The 24,554-nt window shown below is 39.8% G+C and overlaps 1 protein-coding gene across 7 annotated transcripts in view; it reads right to left on the reverse strand.

Annotated features, from left to right (window-relative positions):
- anks1b (ankyrin repeat and sterile alpha motif domain containing 1B) overlaps positions 1 to 24,554 on the reverse strand; it is a 218,406-nt gene that overhangs the window by 10,965 nt on the left and 182,887 nt on the right. For 6 of the 7 annotated variants that reach the window (XM_051391667.1, XM_051391664.1, XM_051391663.1 and 3 more), the window contains 4 exons: positions 6,802 to 6,909; positions 5,254 to 5,457; positions 3,333 to 3,458; positions 84 to 155 (listed from right to left, as the gene is read on the reverse strand). In XM_051391667.1, the coding sequence (XP_051247627.1) occupies positions 84 to 155; positions 3,333 to 3,458; positions 5,254 to 5,457; positions 6,802 to 6,909 (510 nt within the window). Of the gene's footprint in view, positions 1 to 83; positions 156 to 3,332; positions 3,459 to 5,253; positions 5,458 to 6,801; positions 6,910 to 17,495; positions 17,816 to 24,554 lie in introns of those variants that run through there. The other variant, XM_051391666.1, reaches the window with a different exon arrangement.

Raw genomic sequence — 24,554 nt, forward strand, 5'->3', positions numbered from 1 at the left:
GTCCCCAGCTCCCAACAATAGATGTTTATAATGTTAGTTTTCCTAGCAATAGCAGAAAAAAAGTGTGTTAGGGTGTGCTTTACCCTCATTTTGGCACAAGCGTCTTGTGTGGACTCCGTCCCTCTCAGCTCCTTCACCAGCATGGAGCCCAGGTACTGTGGAAAAGACACACATACAAATGCTTAGCAGAATATAAAGTGAATTATGTGAGTGTGTTGTTATGGCTGTATACAAAACTCTGTCACCATATTAACCTCCTAATGTCTTTATGAAGTCATACTGTGCAGGCTATTCCAACTTAAATTTTCAATTTTAGTAGACCTCCCAAAGTTTGCCAACAGCAGCCTCACATCTGTGAATCTTCAACCAGGAAATCTTTGGCATTTTTGCCTGATAAATAAACAGTGGATTGTTAAAATGGTTGAAATAATAAGGCTTTCATTCAGCTGTGATTTGTTTGTTAGCGGATTAACATCAAAGCTCAACTTTAAACTATTGTTGGTCTAATGTTCCCCTCCCAGATGAAGATGTGTCCCACCTACTTTAAGTTCTCAAACAGAAATGATTGAGACACAGTTAGCAGGGACAGTCATCAGCCGTCAACTTTGCTTCTGCAGTCTCTATTCACAAATACAAAACTCCAACACCATCAGATACAGCACCATAGACCAGTCAGTCTTTACCGACCACTTACTTCCCTCCTTACCATTATCTGACCAGTTTACACATTAAACCCTGATAAGTAACCAGCTCAGCCTGGGCTTTTAACAGAGTCAACAATTGAATGCTCACCCACGACGATGTGGAGGACAAGGAGTAGGAGGTTTTATACGAAGTCTAAAATAACATAAACACCAGCCTTCTCTCCCAAAAAAGAAGAGGACAAAGACACATGAAACTGTTGTTTGTCTTTATTGTCTTGATGAAATAAACTGACAAAAATATAAATGTGTGTATTAATTTATAGTATTAATTATGGAGTATACTTATCTATAAGAAAGAAACCTTTTATATTTTGAGTAATTCACGGGTGCCATGTTTACATTCAGCTGTACTGACATGGAGTTTGATTAAATGCACACAGACACACACACACAGCAGTGCTTACATCCACCTTGAGAGGATCCTGGAGGGACATTAACACCAAAGTGTGGCAGATCCTTCTCTCTGGACAGATATTCTGCACACGTAGTATCTGATTTAATAAAGAAGCTACTAATGGTGACAGTGTTTTACAGGGACAATGTTTATGTCGACATTAGAGCACTTAATGGGTGTGACATCCACCACCTTGCAGTGCCCTTGCTGCCTGTGGAAGAGCCCTTATTCCTTAAAGTGGGACCCTAACAAGGCTTTTAGTGGATTAGACAAAGAATATTTACAGCTTTTTTTATGTCTCATCTGTTTAACTCTACAGCACATGACTCCAAAATTGATTATCTACCCCACAGGATTTATTTTACATTTGATTAGTGATGCATTTGATTATGGAGGCAAAGCAAGCTTTTGGGCAAATTGCTTTGCGTGATGAGTTACTTTTTGTGTAGCACAGACTGTGACTTTTCATTCGGGGAGTCTGGTCCTTGGCAGATCAGAAAGAGGTCATCTGCGCATGTTAATACTTTGTCTTGATTCAAGCTAACAATCTTAAATCGCTGTTATGGCGGGGTTGCTGGCAGTTATCCTAGAAATTGCATTACAGTTGCACACAAGACCAGCTGCTCTCTTGTCTACCGTGTCTCTGTGGCAGTAATTGTTGGTGTACACAAACACACAAGTCTTTTATTAGTTCCAGATAAAATTCAGAGATGTCTGTAGATGTCTAGCAGGACTAAGGTGATTACTCTTTTCATGAAGGGGCAGTCCAGGTTAATGACATTGTTCTTTATAGATTCATATTTTTCTCTACACTAGGTATGAATAAAAAGAAAATAGGCTGCAATTCAATACCAGGAAGAACGCCCTTATATTTTGTATATTGGATGTATCTACAGAAGCTTTTAGATGAATATAAAGGAGCTCAGAGAGTCAATGTTGAGATAACATTGGCTGTTAATGATGTAGAGTGTGGTAATGATGTTAGAATGTCTGCAGGGTTTTTACTGGAAATGGATTTGTAATAACTTCAGATAATATTTTCGAGCTCTGGTTGTAAAGCTGACATAATAAAGTTAAGATGTCATCTGAGGTGGTGCTGAAAGTGGAGGTTTTGTTTATTTCGAGCCCGAGATGAAAATGAGAACAGCGCTGATGCATCCTTTATTCCAGTCCTCTTGGCTTTTTACCATCCTGCTTTCTCTATTAACACAAACACAATACACTTCTCTCTTTCCTCACTCCCTCTCATCACTGTCTTCTCCATCTAATTTATTCTTATTCACTCTCTGTCTCCCTCCAGCTTGCCAATATTCATACTGAGCGCTCTGCCTCTCCCTCTGTTGTGGCTCCCGCTCATTTATCTCACTTTCTGGAGCCCGTTGTCCTGGGACAGCGAGCATTAGAGATGTTGTCATAAACGGCTCCATGAAAGCACCTCCATATTTTCCCTCGATGGCCCACCCGTTGTGCGTTCCCCCACCATCCACCCAAAACACATTGCCTGTGTAGTTGTACATCTGTCAGAAGCCTAATGGTCCACAGTGTTGCTATCAATCTTCTGAGGTGAGAAAACGAATAAGGAGGGATTTGACTGAGGGAAGACACGCTCTTGGGATACTTATCTCTTATTCAATGCCTGTATCTCATCTTTCTTGCTTTCATTCATATTTGATTTCAGCATCACATTTGATTTCTCCTCTCTTCGCCCTATTTGTTTTTCAATCTCTCTCCAACTATCTTCTTCCTTTGCCCTTCCTGCTCTTACTTAATCATCTAGCTCACATCTTACTGCAGGTCCTCACCGCATAGCTGCAGAACCAATCAAAACAAGCATTTCTGAGATACCCAATTACATCCCTCCCTTTGTTTCTGAGAGCCAATGGCATCTCATAATTGCCTTTCTGCACAGTTTTACCTGCTCCAACTAAGTTCCCTTTGCAACCTGGATGCTGAGCGTATAACCAATCAGAGGTTCAAGGCTGTATCCGTGGTAACGTGGATATATAACATCCTTTATGTAACTGGCAAAGGTCTAAATTTACCAAAGCGCTGAGCATAACTGAGTGCAGTATTGACTGAAAGGGTGAAGTTGAGGGTCATTGATCTTCAATCTTATTACCTTAGGTCTACATGCAAATACACATATTTGAACTGTGAATACACACACACACACACACACACACACATACACACACACACACACAAGTGAAGTGAGGTGAAGGGGTAGGACTCACGTAGGCTTCATAGTCACAGGATTGAAAGATGAGCTTCTCGGGGTGATGCTGCCAGTACTGCACTGGAGTGGACGAGGTGGCCTCGTTCGGCGGACGCAACGTGATCGGCTCGCACCACTCGCCTGCCTAAAAAGACAACCAATCGCACGTCAGGACACAAGCCAGATCACACAAGATTATAAGATAGGACATGACATCAAGGGCTTGGTCTGTGTATCCCATGTTGACATAACTCGTTGGCCAGATAAATGTGTGTAAATTCATAATGTAACAGCTGGCTGAACATGAACATGCCTTCAAACGCCACACTTCCGAGAACATCCAAGAGGAAATTAAACTTGGATGAATTATGCTTGGCCTCTGAATGTTCCCATTCTTTAGCTCAGTTGAAGACTCTTTGCAGCCGCTGCTAACCGCTTTTTCACCTTTTACACAAAGGAAATACCAAAATCCTATCTGCATACTTCTCAAATGTCTGCGGATAACAATTAAGCTTGTTTTATGGTCTTTCATTCTTCAGTAAATGAAACCAGATGATTTTCTGCATACTGAGTAATGCATGCAGCCTGTGACTGTATGTTTATGTGTCCATATCTGATTGCTTTTGTGTGTAATTCCATCACATAGTTGGTGAGGCACAGTAGAGGTGAGATCTGATGATCAGATGTTGGATTAACAGCCTGGGGATAAGGCTTTAGAAACAAGCGATGGCCGAAGCTACGCTAAACTCAACCAGCTTAACAGCATTACACCACTTTTTCTCACACCCTTTGACCCTGCTTGGGACGGACTCAGCTACAAATCTTCAGTTACTAAACGTTTTTATGTCCTATCTTAAGGACCTAAAGAAATAGTGTAGAAAAAAGTCAGCTGTTACACTTACAAACAAAAAAAAGGGGATAGATTTTGTGAGGTAACCAATCATAGAAATGTGGCGACAGTCAGAGAAGAGGGGTATTCAAATCGAAAATGAAGATATTTCGTCTTTTCTAAAATAGTTATCCTTCTATTCTGGCAAAGCTGACTCATCAATGCCACCTCAGAGCGTTGTTTCTAAAAAAAGGGGGGGGATACACTGACGCACACACACTTAAGAGATTCAGCAGGGTAACCATAAGTGTGTGGTAGTCTGCACTGATAAGCTCTGTGATTCACACAGAGACACAAAAAGACCCTAATCATACTGAATCAAAACACAGCTGCTACCTCAGATGCATGCACACGTGCAAGTGTGTGTGTCTGAGTCATTGTGCTGTTGCTGATTGGAAGTCATAAAGTTCTAATTTTGCGTTTGGATGGGAGTGAAATTGCTGAAAAGTTGAAACACTTGTTTATGCAGAACTATTAAGGAGTTACATCTTTGATGTTTGAGACAGACTACTGGAGATAAACATTTATTTGTAAAGCAGTAGTTTATGCCTGATTGCAGTTTGCATATTTTAGCATTTTATAGCACAAAGTTTCAGGCAATTTATGTCTTATTTCCTTATTTGTAAAATTTATATGAGCTCTAAACTGCAAAGAGGGCTGCTGGTGTCAGATGGTCTCCATGTTGCAGATTATTAATGGGAGATTTTCAACAACCAAATAGGCTGATAAAACACTTCTGGCTTGCATCTTGTGGCTATTAGGGACCAGCATTTAATTACTGAGATACTTCAGTTATGATTAGGATATATTCCATCGTCCTGATTAGAAATGTGAAAGCTTATTAGTTTATTATTGTTTGCAATTTGTGAAATTACAGGATACAACTTTGAAATATTAGAAGATGTGTTTGTTACCAAACTCATCCTTTAATCATCCATCCATCCAACTGTATCTCTGACTAGAACCATTCATAATACCCTCCCCTTGAGTCCATCCCTCTCTCCCAGTCCCTGCCTCCATTCATCCCTCCAACCTGTCCTCCCTTCCTCACCATGCTGACTTGGGCCATCTGTCGCTCCAGCTTGGATCGCGGCACGTCCTCAAAGTAGTTGTCATTGCTGCGCTGCCTGCGCCGGGCGTCCGCCTGCATGATGAGGTGCTGCACGTCCAGAGATCCACCCGGGACCCCCGCGGCGTACGCTGCCTGGCCCACCGACGGGCTGAGCTGGGGAGGAGTGTGGTTTCCGCCGGGCTCCTGGGACAGGACAGGTGGGGTGGGGGAAGGAAGCAAGAGAGGGTTCATTCATCATTTCATAATGTGCTGTGTCACTGCTGCAAGTACAATAAGTAGGGCAATTGCATTCGCTGTGCACTGTCACATTTTATTTTTCAGCTACTGCTGAGTAATAGTATCCAAAAGTGCTTTGTATAATCAGGACAAAGACACTGTCCTGTTACAAGAAGGTCTCAGCAGGTCCATCAGCACAATTGGCCGTAAACACAACACTGAAGCTCGATCCCTAAAGTGGAAAATTAAGTTCATTTAAGAGGTTTTTCCAAGCTGAACGCAGACTTAAATTCCCCAAAGAATTAGAACTTTTATATGTTTTAATGGTCTAATGGTCTTACACACTCGAAGGTCAGCTTATTTCTCCTGAGAGGTTATTCACTTTCAGCTGATTACATATGCGAAGGGTCTCAACAGAAGAGGCTTATTTCTGGGCTGCGGAAGCTGAAGTGTAAAAACTTTGCATTTAAGTTCTCATCCTGAGTCATTGTCCTAACACACTCAGCTGTCAGCCACGGTTTGTACTGTATTACAGAGTAAACACAGCCCTCTGCTCACACACTGGAAGCTGCTTAAACACATCATTTTACGCTGTATTAAGTATAATCTTGCTTTTCTTCAATTACTTGCCAGTGGCATCTCTTTTCTTGAATTGAATTTTCTTGAACGGAGTTAAATTAGGGCTCAAACAACTAGTCGATAAATCGATTTGTTGATCGAGAAGGTCCTTTATCAAGCAGAGATGCCAAACATTTGCTGCTTTTCTCTGTTTGTATTATCTCATTCTAAGGCAATTTTCTTTACCCCAGTGATGATTTTTACACTTTTTATGAGGCTCAGCATGTAACTGAAGTTTTCTGATAGAAATGTTGAGACACAGTGGACAGTTTAGGCTGTTTCAAAGGTACAGAAAGGGGCAGAATTGACCAGGACGACACATTAAGCGTCATCTCAGAAGCAGAAGGCCTCCTTTAGCTCCACAGTACAAAGAGCAAGAGACTATTATAAGGACATTAGAGCGTAGCCCCAATGGGAGAGGGAAAGCCAGTTCCTTGTGATTAGTATCCAGGACAAGCCGGCAGGGAGGAAACTGCAGTGGGTCGGCCATTTTGTGCCTGCCTGAGAGATTTGGGTAATCAGTTGGGTGGTAACTGCAGCAGTGGGGAGGCTGTGGCTCCCTAAGAGAAACACACGGCCATCTGGGAAGAAACTAGTGCCTTCCTTCTCTGTCTGATGAATTCATAGTAATTTCAATACATGTTGCTTGAGGGTTTTTATGGTTCAAACAACACATGCTGTCTGCTCACTCACCCTTAGGGAGATGGCCCGCGGAGGTTTTTGTGGGGTGTCTTCGTGTAGCCGGTCCCCCAATGAGGCCAAGATCCGTTTTCTGTGTCCGATGAGACTGATCTTCAATACCTGGATGAATACACAGATATAAGACATTACAGTTCAATAAATGAAGATAGTAGTAGTAGTAGTTTGTAGGTGTTGTACACAGAAAATTAATAATTTAAGTTATTTATCATGAAGAAAGATATAGATTTGCTATATCATTTAAATTGAATATCTTTGGGTGTTGGACAAAACATGCAATTTGAAGACATCACCCATGGATGATGGAAGACACACTAAAGCACAAGAATAAATTAACACTGACTGTTTTTTGTGTTCTCTGTAAATACACTGTGCTCACAAAAAAATGATGACTCTCACTTTCATTAGCATAATTTAAAACAGCTTTTACAAAGAGCAAGAGTTCAAAGGCTTTCAGACTGGATAATAACGAGATTATATCTGCAAAAAAAAACTGCTTAAAAGGTAACAGATTATCACCATCATCATCATCATCATGAGCCTCAAATGAAAGATAATGCTGCTATCCAGAGAAGAGTTTCACAGAGAAAAACACCGGCGTTCACTGCAGAGCACTCAGGGAAGTACTAATGAGTGCATAATGACATAAAATGCCCCTGAGCACATGCATACATCATGTTATTATTATTATTACATAACCGCCATAGCTTGGATGGCTGTGTTGAAGCTGTTAGTCGTGTTGTTACATTAACATGCTCATAGAGTGATATATAGTTCCTTTAATGTAAAACACATAACAGCAAGTGAAGTAAACACACACAAAGATCATAAAAAGAGAGAGAGAGGGAGGGCAGGGACAGACTGATTCAATTAACTGCTGCTCTTGTAGTAACTTACTACTCTGTTCTTTTCTTTCAATCAAATTAAAAAGAATCTAATATGCCCTGAAGCAGAGTATACAGTAAGAGATGTAGACTTGGGACTCGAGTAACTTAAAGCAAAAAGCAAATTAGAAGTTTTGACCTGTAAAATCCTGGAACATTAAACAATTGCTATAAATATTTAATAATCAGGCCTAAGGATTTAAGGGACTTGGTCTCAGTTATCTAAATAAATACTAACAATTTCAAAAACAAAACTACGTCATTTTAATGATCAGAATTTTGCCCCAAAAGATAGGATATATGGCCTGGTCTGACCTAAAATTGAGAGAAACATATATATAATATCTGCATGTTTTTCAGAGAATATGTATAGAAACTTAACTCTAACACAGTAGCTAGCCAGGCGAGCACTTGCCAGTCAAAACAGCTCTCAAACTTATTTCTATTTTCTCTGTAAGGAAAATCATTACCAAACTCATCCTTAAAGCATTCATCCATCCAACTGTATCTCTGACTATAACCATTCATAATACTCCCTAACAGGACTGTCTGTCCATACAATTCACTCAAAAGACACATTTTTACCATCGCCTCATGTCTCATAATCCATTCCTCTTTTGTGGAGCAGTTTATACTCAGACAGAGGCGGTTCAATTAAAGTGAATGGTGCAACACTGCTACAAAGTTATGATAGCTATAAGCTAAGCTAATTGCCACACAGCTCAAGTTCCATACTTAGAGCACACACACGCACACACACACACACACACACACACACGAGAGGTATTGATCTTCTCATCTAACTCTCAGCAAGAAAGCGAATTAGAGTATTTCTCAAAATGTCAAACTATTCCTTTGAAAGATTTCTAAGATTAAAACTAAAAGTGAAAAGACCAAACACAAACCAAAAGTATTAGTATCAGATTTTCCAGTTCTTTGTTAAGGGCACCATTTGATAAAACACTGTTAATGAGAGCCGAGAGCAATGAAATGCAAATTCAACAATATCAGATTGTGGCAAATTTGTAATAGTCTATTGATTTCCCCCAGGCGCTCATTACACGGGCACAAACAGAGACAAAATACACATACACACTTGGACTCCAATGAAAGCATTCATTCTTTCTCTGGTCACCAGGCGTCCACTGACTGTGCCAGTTACTGGGTTTTCTAAAGAGATGAGCTGGAACATGGCAGCCTTCTGCAGGGATGTTGTTTGCACCTTCTGGCACCCATACTTCAGTATACAACAAACTTTTGCCCGGTTTTATGGGCCTGCCTCTGGAGGTCTTCCAATAAAGGTATGTGTGAGTCTGAGTGTGTCTGTGTGTGTGTCTCTTCAGGGCAATAGGTGGTAATTAGCCTCAATGTGAGGCCTTGCTGCGAGTCTAATGATTCTCCCAACAGTCTTGCTTTGAGTCAGCACAACTCACACACAGATACACACATACTTCATCATCTCTCGCACCAATTACTGCCCCACATCTGCTAGAGAAACATTAAAATACAAACTAACAACAAGAACAGTGTCGTAGGATGCACATACTTTGGTTCAATGTCTGTGTGCATGAACCTAAACACACAGACAGAACATGAATAAATCAAACCTAACCGTAATGAATAGTGTATGTATGCATACTGCATGTAAACAACTGATATATAATGTATCAAGCAAGCTCCAAAAACGCTAAAGACCTCCTCTTGTTGTTTTCTGTGATTAGTAGGTTTCATAAATTAAATTTTATGTCATACAGTGAATAAGGAAAAGGGACGATGTTAAAAAAAACATAGCAGCTACCAACGGGTTAAACGACACCCTACGCTGTTCTTCTCTGCATGGAAACAATGTATTTTAATTGTTAAAATTAGACGGATCAAAGGGAAACAGAGAGCAGAGCTGGGACTAGCGGGTAGTGGAACTAATTGGCATATTATGGCCGCCCCGTGCTCCCTCCACCAATTCTTACTCACTCATCTTTCCCCTCCTCTATTCTCCTTCTCTTCTGGCTTTCACAGCTCGCTATCTCTTTCTCTCTCTTACACACACACACCGTCCTTTATGGACACACAATGTCAGCGATACTACAACATCTCTGCCTCCATCAATCTGTGTCTGTCTCTTTGCACTAAATTGGCATTTGACATTGGCTCGCTGAATTTGGTGCATTAAGACCATGTCATTTTGAGAAAGAAATACTTGCTTCCAATGCAAACAAGTCATATCATTAAATGAGAATAAGTTGTACTGCGCCACTGGTAAAAAGAAAATTTACACTATATATATTCTTGTAATGATTAAACTAAATTTAAAACAGGTGACATTATATACATCTGTCTCATTCTAAGGCTTTTAAATAACTTGTTTAGTGTGTAGTGTAGTTTTTTCTTTCAGCCAGTGTAAATGTAATGAAATGATAAGGCAATTCATCAATGAGTTCATAGAAAGAAAAATAATTTGCAATTCTGAGAGTTGAAATTTTAAAGATTTGGTGACTTTTGATTGAACTATAAAACACACAAAATGACCTAGATATTGTTTTGTTTTTATGAAGTACAGGTTATGATATATTCATTATTATGCTGCTGTGTCTATCCCTGTCTGTCTCCTGAGGGACAATACCGTGACACCACACTGCTGTTTCATCACATACAGGACACACATACTCCAGAAGGAGCACAGTAATTGCCTAGCATAGTGCGTATCTATGTGTGTGTGTGTGTGTGTGTGTATATCTGTGAGTTACACTTTGTCTTATGCAACAGCATCTACTTCAACTACAGTAGAAGCCTCAACCTCAGCTTGAAGTTCAACTGTCACCATGGCAACACAGAGCCGCAGCAGCAGTAGTCACCCACACACACTCATCCAAAAATAAAATAAATAAAATCCACATGCACGTGGATGTGTACTCACACACACACACACACACACACACACACACACACACACACACACACACACACACACACAAACAGCTGTTTCGGCCTGGGGAAGAAGATTATATTGTTATCCCTGAATGGGTGAGAATTTGAATGCAACCCGACCATTATTGTTAAAACACAAACTCACACTCTCACTCTCTCTGTGATGCTTGACTGCAGTATCGCCCCATTTGCATTTAAATTATATTCACAGCAGCTGTATATCCTGACAGGAGAAGTGTCGAGCTACCACAATGTACACCCTCTCTGCACCCCTTTCCTCTCTTTCCATACATCACACTAACCACGCATTCATTTAAGCTCAATCCTATTCAAATCAACTCAAAAAGCTTTCTGAGTGATCATGCTCTCGTTCTTCCTCTCTCTCTTTGCGGTGTCATTGAGTGGCAAGAGCATCCAATGAGGGTTACTTACCCTCTGGTCTTGATTTTATTTTTTCTTTACCAGTAGTATGAAGTGATTTGGGGCGCTGTTTGCCTCTAGTGTCTGTCTGGGCCGCTGTGTTTGTGTCTTCTGTGTGTGTGTGTGTGTGTGTGTGTGTGTGTGTGTGTGTGTGTGCCGATCAATGCACTAATCCTGTTAACAGTCCCGTTAGCCCAGATTGAACAGGCTTGATTAACGGATTAGCCACCACACATACGGCTAACGGAGCTGTGCTTTCTCACAGCCATCCCCCTCTCTCTGCAGCCTGCTGTCACTACGACGAGAATTTAACAAATAATCTGACTTCTTGGAATTTAAATATTTGTTTGGTTTTGATTGTAAACTGTCCCACCCTCAAGTTATTTCATTTAGCAATGAGTTGTAAAAAAATGTAAGAGCAAACCATCTTCCTGTGGTATTGAGATTATTTCACTTTCACTGCAAATCAGATCAGATCTTTTCCTTGAATCACCCTCTCCTGAACACACTGACCTCTTTAAACACAAGAGTGACCACAGAATAAGGACGACAGCTGCAGCAAAATTACATTTTTGCAAAGAGACCAGTGCAACAATAACGGGTAAGTGGAAAGCGTCAGTGATTGGGGACATTAACAACGACCTCTCTCAGTCAGGACACTGGAGACAAAAAGCCTTTTCTCTGTTTCCCACTGGAGGGGAGGTTGGAAGCTGGTCGACTCACTGGAGCATAAAACCCAGTGAGGGAAACAACAGTCCAGTCACTGTCTGTGCTCAAGCTAGCACATAGTTTTAATGATGGAGAAGGAAGGGACTGAAAATGCTTTCATCAGTCTCTCTGCTCCTTTTTAAACTACATTGACTTGTCTAAATATCCCTTTCATCGCCCTCGTATCCCTTTTCACTCTCTGGCCATATTCAGAGTCCCTTGACCTCAAATTACCTCTCATCATCTGTTTTCGTCTCTTCTTTCCTACCCATTTTGTCCTTACTTTCACTCCCCTCTTGCTATATCCAGATGATAGAAGGCAAGACTACAAGAAAAAAAAAGCCTGCGAGAGGGAATAAATAGTGCACAAGTGTCAGTGATTCGGACTAATAAAAGAAGAGGCTCTGCAGTTGCACTCAAAGGAGCTTCTTCTCTTAAGCCTTAGCAACTGCATGTGATTGGTCCATCTTTGTTTGTTAGCTTGTGTGTATCTACCTTCTCCAGGCTCATGTCAATATGATCAATCACCTCTCCCGTGTAGACCATCAGGTTGTGACCTCTGTGATAGCAACAGCCCCCTGAAACCTCTCAGGCATTGTCTGCTAATGGTGTGATTGGGGTTCAACCCTTTGAAGAATCCTGCATCGATTTTTCCAGATCCAAGAATAACTGACGTAAGGTTACTTAAGTTGCCCAAGTCAGAATGCATTACAGGTTGATTGAATGGTAATATTGATCAGCAAATAGCACGTCTAGGTGATATCTTAGAGGTTGAGTACAGGGTTGAGGACATCAAGATCCCGTCCTGGGGAATATTTGAGAATTTGGGGCTTAAAAGACCAATTATGATATTTATTTACACTATATAGATCTCAAAAAGGGAAAAAAAAAAAAAAAAAGAGGATTACAGACTTGTCAATATGTAGAAGGCTATACAAAATACATAGGCCATAATATTGGAAGATGAAATTTATGGCAAATTTGCCAAGAGTTAGATGATAAGATTGAACTCATATATCTGTATGGTAAATATGTGTCAGCAGTCAGTTAGCTTAGCTTAGCATAAAGACTGGAAACGGGGGGAAAAGGCTAGCCTGGCTCTGTCTGAAGGTAACAAAATCTGCCAACCCTAGCACCTCAAAAGCTCATTATTTAATATGTGACCTTAGTATTTCTAAAATCCAGGAAAGAGTCCTGTTTTAAGCAGTATAATTACTATTATATTCAGAATAAACATTAGCCAATAATCATGCTGGAGCTGTGGTACTAAATCTGTCAGCTAAGATGGGACATAAAGAAGATAAAAGTCCAAACTAGCTTTCATCTTGCAGTCAATAGGGTTTATTATAGAGAAGCATTGAGGATTGTCCATTGTGGATAATGTGTAATAGCACTGTGAGTGTGAACATGCAGAAATTTACAGCAACAAAGCTTGGCTCATTTTTCACCCTAATTATTGACGTTTTTCTAACCCTGAATACTTAATCACAGCCGGCCACCTTCCCTGCGTCCCTTCCTCAGTGCTCCAGCCTTCACTTATTGTGCGCGTTGTTTGGGAGGTGGAGCTTTTTGTCTGGAATGATGAGTATTGATTTGCCTGAACTCTCAATAGATTACTCACACACACACACACACACACAACATATAGCCCTCTGAAAGCAGCCAGTAATTGTGAGCTAGGCTGGGTTTATGACAGAGAAGGCCAGGTTTCTGCTTCATCTCTGCTCTGTTTAGAACCACAGCCGCTCCTACAGACACACACACAAACACACATATGTATATATATACATATACATATACACACACACACACACACACACCATATTGCAGGGGGGAACACTGGGGGAAAACCGGAGACCACTGGTTGCCTAGCGACCAGAGAGCGGAGGGGAATTGCAACTAAGGGTGATGTACTGAAAATGATGTCCAACAGGGACCAATAGGAAGGCTCGTTTCAGTGCCGAGTGAACAGTCAGCCAATGAGAGTGGGCTGTTAATAAGCCCGCCTACATGGAGACAGATATATCTCCATTAATAGCAAGAGAACTGTAACTATGACTGGAAGCACAGGCTGGGTTTGTGTGTGTGTGTGTGTGTGTGTGTGTGTGTGTGTGTGTGTTTGTGCACAAACATTGCCAAATGCTGCAGGATCAAGGTGGAAACAAGATCTCTCAAAGCTTGTCTTCTGCACACACACGCACTTAACCACACACACAGGAGTTGGAGAATTGAATTCTCAATATGATGAGAGTGGAAATGGTGTATGATATTTTTATGGGTTAATAAATACTTCAAAGCCCCAAGATGGAACCGATTTTCACACTGCAGAGAAGCACAAGCTTTCCTAAGGCAGCAGGCTGTGTGTGGACATGCAGAAATATGTGCGTGTGTGTGTACAATAATATCTGGGTGTGGATGCTTCAAAGAGTTTATTCACCTCTGGCCTTTTTCAAACTGTGAAAGAACTTAGAATGCCAAAAAATGTATAGAGATATTCAAATTCACTGATGGATTACTTGGGTTCTTGATGCATAGCTTAGGTTTTCAGTAGATGCAAGGTCTTCAGTCGATCATGATCATGCACAACGCATGTGCACCTTGTATGATGTGTATGTCCACATGACATAACAGTTATGGTTGACATAGCAACAGAAAGAGAGAGCCTAGTGGAGTAATGTTTACATTGTTGTTCGGTACCTTGCACTTACACACTACAGTAGAGCTTGCATGTAACAGCTGCTCACGGTCAGTGAAGTATGGGACATACAGACGCACTATTTGAGGGGGAAAGAGGCTGCAGATACAAGATGAGGTCAATAGGATGCTTGTAGCAGCCATATGTGCATCTCTGAGCTCTCTGCTGAGGGACAGCTTTGGACGGTAACATGCTGTGTAGCCATCATGATTCCCAGTGAGTGGTGGCAAAACTTTAATATGAGACGAGAAACTGTGGATTATTTGTGCCAATGCTGTTCCTGATGGAGCCCTTTCCAGCAGCAAGGTGCCAATTCCTTCCTGATATTTACATTTACATTGGATATTAGTTATCAGGACTGCATTAGAATTTATAGCAAAGGAGGTTTGTCTGTGTCTGATGTAAAAAAAAAAAAAAAAAGAAGATGTTTACTCTGATGAATCCTAGATTGTTTTGTACCCACAATAGTAAAATTCAAGTTTGTGTGTAAAGTGCTTACTAAATGTATACTTGGAATTTACTAAGTCGGGTTGCAAAGTTAAAACTTAATTAATGTGTAAATTGGTTTCTATGAATCATCTGTAGCCATGTCCAATCAAAAGCTATCAACTAAGTAAACAGAGTCACTGTAGCATCACAAACTGAAGCAGAAATTACAGTTTTAAGGGGGCAAACAATATATTACATGCCCTTTCTTTGCAAAATTAGGTTTAATTTATATATACATAAAAGAAGAAATGTATGTTTGAGAGTTTTACACAGTTTTGTCAGTGGAAAATATCTCATTATGCTCTGGTGAAATGCATCTTAAAATTCCAGTTTACATTGGTATTAAACAGAATTTTGATCAAGTCTTAGGCCGACCACATTTCATAGTTTCTCGCTTAGTCTTCAGTCTAAACTGGTCATGTGTCAGCTAGCCGACATCTGTTATGTAAGTAAACTAGTTCAGCTAGTGTTGGCTGTAAATATATGGGACAACTAATCTCTACATGAAAACTAAGTGGCGCAACCTATTTAAATTTAGTGAAACATAAAAATCCACTTACTGAACACTTAAATTACAACTAGGCTAAGTCTGAATCAAGCTGTATCAGAGCAGCAGCGTACATGTAGCCAAATATTACAAGCGGCTGATAGTGAGGTCCAAGCCGTTGGTGCTATACATAGACCAACCTAAAGCAAGATACATGCATACACAAACCACACGTGTACACAGGAATTTCAAGACTTTAAGCCTCGGCCACATTACTCAACCTGCTGATGAGGACAAACGTTTCAGACAGAAAAAAAAAAACCCAGCTGATTTATAGTCTGTGTTCCTGCTTTGCGACACAGTTCAGTCCCAAAATAAGATGTCAAACACTTTGAAAATAAACTCTACCCTACAAATGTAAATGACTGAAGGGTGTGAAATAGAAGTGGTAATGCTATGAAGGAAGATAAGGTAGAGTTGAGTAAAAAGAATAAAACCAGTTGTGTTTCTTCTGATAATACAGGTAGCATAACATAACATAAAGATATTTACAATTTAAACCCGTAGCAACAATACCCCAGTCACTGTGTTAAAAGCCTTTGTCCACAATGTCTCTCACAGCATCATCCATCATGCTGTGGTTTCTCTGAGCTGCCTACTGACTAATTCCGGTCACTGAAGGGGAAATCTATTGCTGTGACTCGCCGTGGTGACGATTCAATGAACAGGAGGCAGGATTATGATTGATCGACCGGCGTCTGAGGTAAAAAGCATCTGGCAGGATTTCCAACTCAATCTTTCTATCTGTCCAGGCTGTTCTTCAACAGCTTGGAGAATACAAATTCTTCTCTTTCCCCTGTCCTGCTAGGACCTGTCTCAATCTTTCCCTATATTTACCTCATGCAAGGTTCTCACTTATTATCCTTTTCAGTCAATGTTGCCTTGTTTCCCCTTCATCGTTGTTAGAAAACAAGTCTGTATAGGCAAGGAAATATTAAGTTATCATCTGGCCTGTTTGACTCTGGGTTGCCAGTGGATTTTGATTTAAGACAAAGCCAGGAAGCCTTCAACTGAAGTTTCTTTGAGTGATTTAAAAGCGTCACTTTGCACACTATGAGAGATATTGTAAAAGCTGGGATTAAAAACCTGAAAACAGCTGATTAGCCTCCCTTGTTTTAATAGATGTTTACCGTTTCAGCCTTTTACGCCTTCAGAGACTCTTACAAACTCACTTGAAGCCACAACACCTCTCTCTTAAGCAACTATATTCTTTCTTGTCCCAGATTCTCGCCGTCTTCTAAGAGTATGTTAGTGCATGCAAATGAGGATAGGACACAAATTAGGGCAGCAGTTGGATTTGAGTGCATCTTACTGTAGTAGTAATAGCTTTTTGCTCCTTTTCTCTGCTTCACTTGACTCAATGTGGAACTACAGAAAATAATTACCATGTTCTCAGCTGACATCTGACTTGGGATTTAACTTGACTTTTAGAGTCTTGTGACATGTACAAATATAAGAAGTTGGTCCAATTTCATGTACAGTACATGTTCAAGAAAACCAAGAATACACCCAGTACACAAGTCTTTTCAAAAGAGATAAAAAAGAAGATGCATTACTTGCTGTTGTGTTATGATACTTGTGGAATAATGAGAGTTTGCATCAAACTTAAGTTTTATCAAAGCGCAATTGATACTTCATCACGGAGCTCTTTCTCTCAGGTGGCTTGAGGACACCCACATACTAAATGCAAAAAAAAATTTAGCTCTTACGCCTGCACGCACAAACACACACAAACACACACACACACACACACACACACGTGTGCACACAGCCAGTAAATTAGCCTAGTCAGCAGTGTTGATTGAGCGCGATGGAAGCATTTCATATGTTGTAATCACCTCTGCCTCACCAAACCGAGAGATGATAGATGCACACATAACAGCAAGCAAAGAACAAAAGGATCTACGGCTCATCATTGTGTCATATTCTTTCTCTTCCATTTAATCTTTCTTTTTAACAGATAAATCTCTTTTTTCTTCATCACTCATGTCCTGTCCCGTCTCCCTGCAGGGTTACCTACCTCTCCTCAAGACTGGACTTATTCCAAATGAAAGGCTGAAGAGTCGTTCTCAGTTTGCGCTCCTCTGCCTGCTCCTGTGTTTTCTCTTCTCACACTCTGCTGCTTTCTTTCCGTCCAAGACAAGTGCCTCTTCCTTCTCTTCTGTCTTCAGCCACGCTTTCCTAGCTTTACTCCTCGCCTCCTCACCACCAGCTTTTGTCTCCCTTTCTCTCACTCTCTCTGCAGATTTCCAGCGCTCACCAACTCCTCCTCTTTCTTCAGCTTGCGGCAGCCAGACTAGATCTCCTACATGTCTCTGCCTGAGCGCTTTCTCTCTCTCTCTCTCTCTCTCTACACACACACTCTCTCTCCCCGCACTCGCTCTCTTTCTACCCAGTTTACATTCCCCCCTCCTCCTCCTCCTCCTCTCCATCTCGTCACTATGGAGACACTGGGCCCGTACAGAGACAAGCTCGTGCTGGCTCACAAGGAGTGTAAATGTGGACTTAAAGCTCTTGTTTTAAGTACATTTCTTGCGTGGACTACTTCTCACATTCCCTGAGCCAGTTTGTGACAGTGTGTAGCTTGAATTGAGTCAGTTAAACAAGCAGTATCATCATCACAATATGACTTCAATGTAAAATACTGACATAAACTAGTAAAAAAAATAATGCTTAGAGAGTTTTTCTATTTGAAACGATAGGACAGAGCTAGTAAATAAACCCAATTTTTTCCCAAAATGTGGAACCATTCCTTTAATGATATCATTACTAATCCTTATGTATTAAGTATGAGTCCGTTTGGAGTACTGAAAGTCTCTAAATACAATACTCACTAGGCTTAGCCACTGTTCCTATGGAAAAGAAGCCAATCAGAGGTGTGAATCAAACACGTTGCTGCAATTTGGCACAGAACACCTAACCATAGCTGTTGAATTCTTCGAAAAGAACTGACTTAAACTGCTGAACATTTAATACAAGCTGATGACAATCCAAAGTCTTTAGGGTGGTGCCATGGCAATGACATGCAGACGTTGCATGCTTGTAATCACTGTTGTACCACATAATGTTGCTCGGGACATTCATTTTCAAAAAGCTCTGTGTGTGTTACAAAGTGATTCACTACAGTATATTTCTAGTTTGTTTAACTACTGCAGGAGGAGAACATTGTTTCAGATAAGGCCTGTCCTTGAAGTAAAGGGCATACGTTTGTCTGCGGCCGTTCTCGCCACTGTTCAAGCAAATACTTTGCATTTAGAAATCCCCAGACGATTGGTAGGCAGCAAGATCTCCGATCTGCTGGTATTCCAAGACTAGATTTTGCTCACTGGAAATCATCGTTTGACTTCTCTCCTTGCGTTTCTATGTACACAAACTTGCACCTTTGATATTTTATCAAAGAACCAGATATTGTCTGACGCAGTTGTTCATATTGGTTTAAAAAAATATATTACTTTCTTTGATAGCCAACAGTGGAGTGGAGATTACACGCAAAAACTGGATGTGAACCAGGGACGGTTCATAGTCAGAGCACCAGGTCATCATCGTGCCGCTCAACCTGGAGAGTTTGATGCCCATCCAAGCTTTAGAAGTGCTCCAACTGTGGGTCACATTGTGACTTTAACATTAACAATTAATGAGACAAACTTTCAGAACCTTCTCAGACACCCAAAATAAGGTCTTTCACATTGCCACTCTATGTTATTAGTCAATTCTGCACAGTTCACCTAAACTATAAACTATGCAAACAAGTTTAGACATTTGGCAGGAAATAGCTCAGAGCCGAGAAACTCCAATTTATCTGATCCTAATCACTCTTTTGCAATGTTCCTTTAGGCTTCATGTACTTCATAGAAACGTCATCACTAAGCAGGCCTGTGTAATATATGAATAAGTGTTTATGACATTTTAGACATAACAACCAAATATTCTTATCTGGGTAAGTTTGAAACCTGACTCACTTTTACAGTAGACTCAACTATCAACTGACTACAGGACACAACTGAGACCACACCAAGTGCTTGTGTGTTTGGTGCATTATATTAAACATGAGCATGTGTTTATGCGTGAGAGTATATATTCACATGTGTTTGACTGCAAGTGTCACATACATGAAATCCAACCCACAAAGCTCGACGTCATTCTGACTATTTCTGTCATTTACAAGAGTCTACTTATGTGATCCAGTAGGATAATAACCGAAGATAGTGCATGACTCATCCTTGTTTCCCTTCTGAGAAAACACTAATAAACAGCTATAGATTTAAATGGAGTAAATGAACCCTTAAGCATAATGTAAGAGAATTACCCGCAACATATTTGATCCATTACTGTTGATCGCCATAGTTTGAGGAAGAATCTGGGTTAAATTGTTCAAAACAACTTCCTTACACATTTGAGGAGAAATGTGCAGAACCATTTTAAGCCATTTTAAAAGAGTTTAAAAGAGTGAGATATAACTGTTTTTCTGCAGGTACAATTGGTAATAGGAAGGGAGATCTTAACCCCAACCATATTAGGCCTCAGTAGCCACAAATATAAAGACAGATATTAATGAATCAGTTTCCCCTCTCCCCCTTAACATTTCTTAAATTAACAATGATATTTTAAAAGTTTAACGGAGGGCTTAAAGGACAACTTCACAAGTGTAGTTAAAATAAATTTTGACCTTGATAAAATCTAATCTTAAGGTTCATTTACAAGCTGTGTGTTAGCTTCTGATCATGTCACATAATCTTCATCATGAGATCATGAGTTTGCTCAGTTGTATTAAAATTGTAAACGTTTAGATGTCTACTTTTTCCGAGCATTTTAAGGACTTTTAATCAATATTGGCTCAATAGTTGAGATTAAAAGTTTATCGTTGACCTTGGAAACAGCAGATGAAATTATGTCATATGATTGAAAAGCCAACAGTCCAAAATCGTCACTTTGCTGTCAAAAAATAACAAGTGGTATTCAGATTTGTTGTAAATATGATCTATTATTGAAGGAAAAAAGGAAAAAGAACATCTTTGGAGATATATCAGAAATAATTTTATCTTTAACACCCGTTTGGCTGAAAGCTCTGATAGCTAAAATGATAGATTTCCATTAAGTACGCTGAGAGTAAAACCAAAAGCCAAACTGAATGAATCCATCATCATTTTGGATGAAAATTAAGAAATCTTTCAGGGGAAATCAGTGAGTATAGTATATTTAACTTGAGCTTCATATAAACTAAAATCCAAAATGTAATCAATCTCCATCCCTGTTGTTACCTACAGAGTTAACAAGTGAGGATGTTGACTGATTGTGAAGCAGCAGACTGGCAGCTACTGCAGCACTACTGAGTCACAGGTTCAGGGTGTGCTTTGGGGGTCACACACATTCTCTCCTGACACCTCCTACACTATCTCCAGCACGGTGAGCGCTACAACGGGAAGTGCAAACGCCAAATAAGGCTGCGGTACAGCGATATCGGCAGGCAGGGACGCTGAAGTACACTGCAGTCCTGAGGCAAATCCACCCACATGAAAGCTACTACTCACTCCCTTTTCACACATACTGTATGTGAACGTACTCCATCCTCGCACATTTAAACACATCGGTCATGTATGAAAACCTACAGTACCATGAAACTGCGCGACAGCCACAATTACATACCTTAACACACATAGACGTCTTTTTGGTGTGAAAACTCAGAACGGAATTGTGAGTGCATGTGTGTGTGTAGGTTTGGTATGATATATAGGGTTTAATCCTGCAGTATCTAACGAAGGCAAGAACCATCTGGTGCTGGGATGTGAGACAATCTGTCCATTTGGAGAGGTGACAAAGAAGGTGATAAGCACAGGAACATGACACACACACACACACACACACACACACACACACACACACATAAATTCAGAGTATTTGGAGTAATGTCAGGAAAAGACAATCCAGTACACACACATGCACACAAACACATTTCATTTATACCAAGTGCACATATCTCTAGTCTCTATGGTAACTAGTAGCCGTCATGGCAACAGAGTACAAGCGGTAGAAGAAAGGCTGAACTCTCATGACTGTCCTCAATTTATTTTGGACCCCTCGTACAGTTACACACACACACACACACACACACACACACACACACACACACACACACACACACACACACACCACACACACACACCGAGTTAGTCATTTTGAGGTTTTTAGAACACATTCCCAGTTTAGTGTGTTTGTGTGTATGTTGTAATAATACTGGGGAATTCAGGGACAAGTCTGACCCTGTAGGTAAAACACGCACTCATATAAAGTGAACTCACACTAACAGGTCTTCACATGCAAGAGAAAGGCATGAAGAAGGAGCTTCACGCACTGTTTTACATCCAAACATTCTCTCTAATAGAGTTGGGAGATATGATGATTATATACTCTACACGAAACTGCCTGTGACCCTTTAAGAGGTCACAAGATAAATCTGAGGGGTTGCGAGATGAGCGACAAAATACAAAATACAGTGGTGGAAAGCAACTAAGTACATTTAATCATTTATCCTTATATTTTACTTGTATATTTACATTTTATGCTACTTTATACCTCAAGTTCACCACATTTCAGAGGGATGTACTGTAGGTTTTACTCCACTACATTTATCTGGCAGCTATAGTTACTATTTCAGATTTCATTAAGTAATGTCATTTCATGTACTTTGATCAGCTACTACATTAAAATAAAGTTATGAAACTTTAAGTACATTTATGCTGCTATAAATTGTACTTGCTGTAAATAGTTATAATACACAATGGTTGGGAACTACTATATTGGACCACTTCAGGTAATTTCTTTAATCAGTGAGCAGAATTACAATGTACAGACATAATGAACCTTCATTTGTCAAATATTATCTCAATTTAATTTCCTATCTGGTTATTTTATTTAAAAACTTTAATTCTGAGAGAGGAAAATCTCTGTGACTGAACTACTCACAACTTCTATACATGCAGGGCAGCAGTGAGATGTGAGATGTTTCATAATAAGGGGTCACAGCTATAAAATGTTGGTAACCACTGATTGAGAGAAACGGGTATACTGCAAGACCGGAAAGACTTAATTTATCACTGACCTTCAATCACATCCTTCCCATTTTAACAGGTAAAAATAAATAGGTAACAAAAGGACACACAAAATGTACACTCACACACAAAACACACACATTTGAGGGCACTCTTCTCTGTGATATCAGGGTCCACTTATCTAGAAAACATTAAGGGAATTGTTCCTCGAGGACCAGAAACTATCTGCACTCCACCGTCGTGAACGTGGTTTTCCAAAACGAAATCCATTTCTAATTGGTTCGCTCTGGGCTCTCCAAGGACTCACTTGAAATGAGAGCAATTTGCAGCCTTGACGCAGTTGTTTTGTACTTTACTCGCATCAAGACGAGGTGGTCCGACTGAACTGAGAGGCAGCAGCACCACCATGTGGATTTATACACGATGTGTCTGTACGCTCACTGCACTGCAGGGAAATTAATATGTATATGAGGCTGTCCAGTCATCTACTATTTCAGAACAAAAGACCCTCTTACAAGACACAGACAGACACCTCAAACTATAATAAAATATGAAAACATTTAGAAGGCTGTTTAGAAGCATTATCACGTTCATCTTATAATTAATTGTATTTTTACCAACATTCGTCTTTTTGGATGCATTTATCCTAAATCCCCTCAATCAAAGGTTATTGTCTGGCTAAAGATACGGTATAATTTTTAAAAAAGCTTTTACAGACAGGCTTCTAAACTAAATGTTATTTCAGAATTAATCTTTATGCAAATCTTGATAAAAGATTTTCAAACACCTCCTGGTTTTGACAGGACAATTAAGCCATTTTTTTCCAGTCAAAAGCGAATCAGACTGACCGTCAGCCTAACAGTACTAATGGTGTCTAATGTTCATGCACAATGAAGCTTTCAAAGTCAACATGTCAGTCCAGATCTGGCTAAGACGTTACCAAACAAGCCTTTCTCATTGCCTGGGTTGCGCCCCGAAGCTTCATAGAGCGAAGATTATGACAGTATATTATTCTTGAGACAGTTGACAGATTTTTATCAGGAGACTCGTGATATTAAAAGCAGGCTGATAGAGTCATAATGTCATTCTCAAGTACCTGACACAGTCCTCTAAATTAGTTTGGGTTCAGGGGGAAATTAAGGAGACAAAGCAGCTTAAATGGCAGCTCCCTGAAGACGTTCAAAACCTGCTGCCCTCTCACACACAGAACTCCATTTACAATGGTCTAATACGCAGGAATGCAAGAAATCGTTTAGATCGTTACAACCACCGAATTGTTCTTCTTTTACTTGATAAATTACTTAAAGATAAAATCTGTAATCATTTAGTAATTTGCTGTTAATCGACTTTGTGAACATTTTAGCACTATAGGTGGAAGCAAATTGGCTCGGTATGTTCAGTGGCATATGATTAGTCAAATCTTAGCACAATGTATGAAAACTCCAATTATAAGCAGTATGTGCACACTTACACAACCATTTTTAATACTGAATTCTTATTAACTATTAATATTAATTTAATAATTCAAAAGGTATAAAATCTCATTCATTTCATGTTCTCAGGGCCTTTAATTCCCACTCTACTATACAGTATGAGGCTTTTTTTTATACTTAACCATGAATAACTGTACATACATTTACTATACTAACTGCATATATGTACACCTTATTCTCTATTATGTGAAACTGATGTTGGCATAGTTAATTTAGTAGAGACTTTTTAGGGTTAAGTTTTTGTAGTTTTGATCATCATTTCTATCAGTAAAAATAAAACTGTGCGAAGAATAAAAAGACGATGATAATGCAGGTTTTAAGCCAAACTTATTTGGAGGTTCTCAACTGCAAAGGGTTAAAAACAAACAAAGAACATACAAACAACAATGGAAAATAAGACCTTATTAACTACCTCTCATGGTGTGACTATCTTTGATAGTTATATCATTATTCTAATATTGTTACTATAAAACAGAGATTAAAGTCTTTTTTTCTGTAAATGTTTTAAACAAATCAAGAGAGTTCTGGCCTCAGCTTTCA

The sequence above is a fragment of the Dicentrarchus labrax genome, unplaced genomic scaffold (genome assembly GCF_905237075.1).
Source record: "Dicentrarchus labrax unplaced genomic scaffold, dlabrax2021, whole genome shotgun sequence".
In the NCBI taxonomy this organism is placed as follows: domain Eukaryota; kingdom Metazoa; phylum Chordata; class Actinopteri; family Moronidae; genus Dicentrarchus; species Dicentrarchus labrax.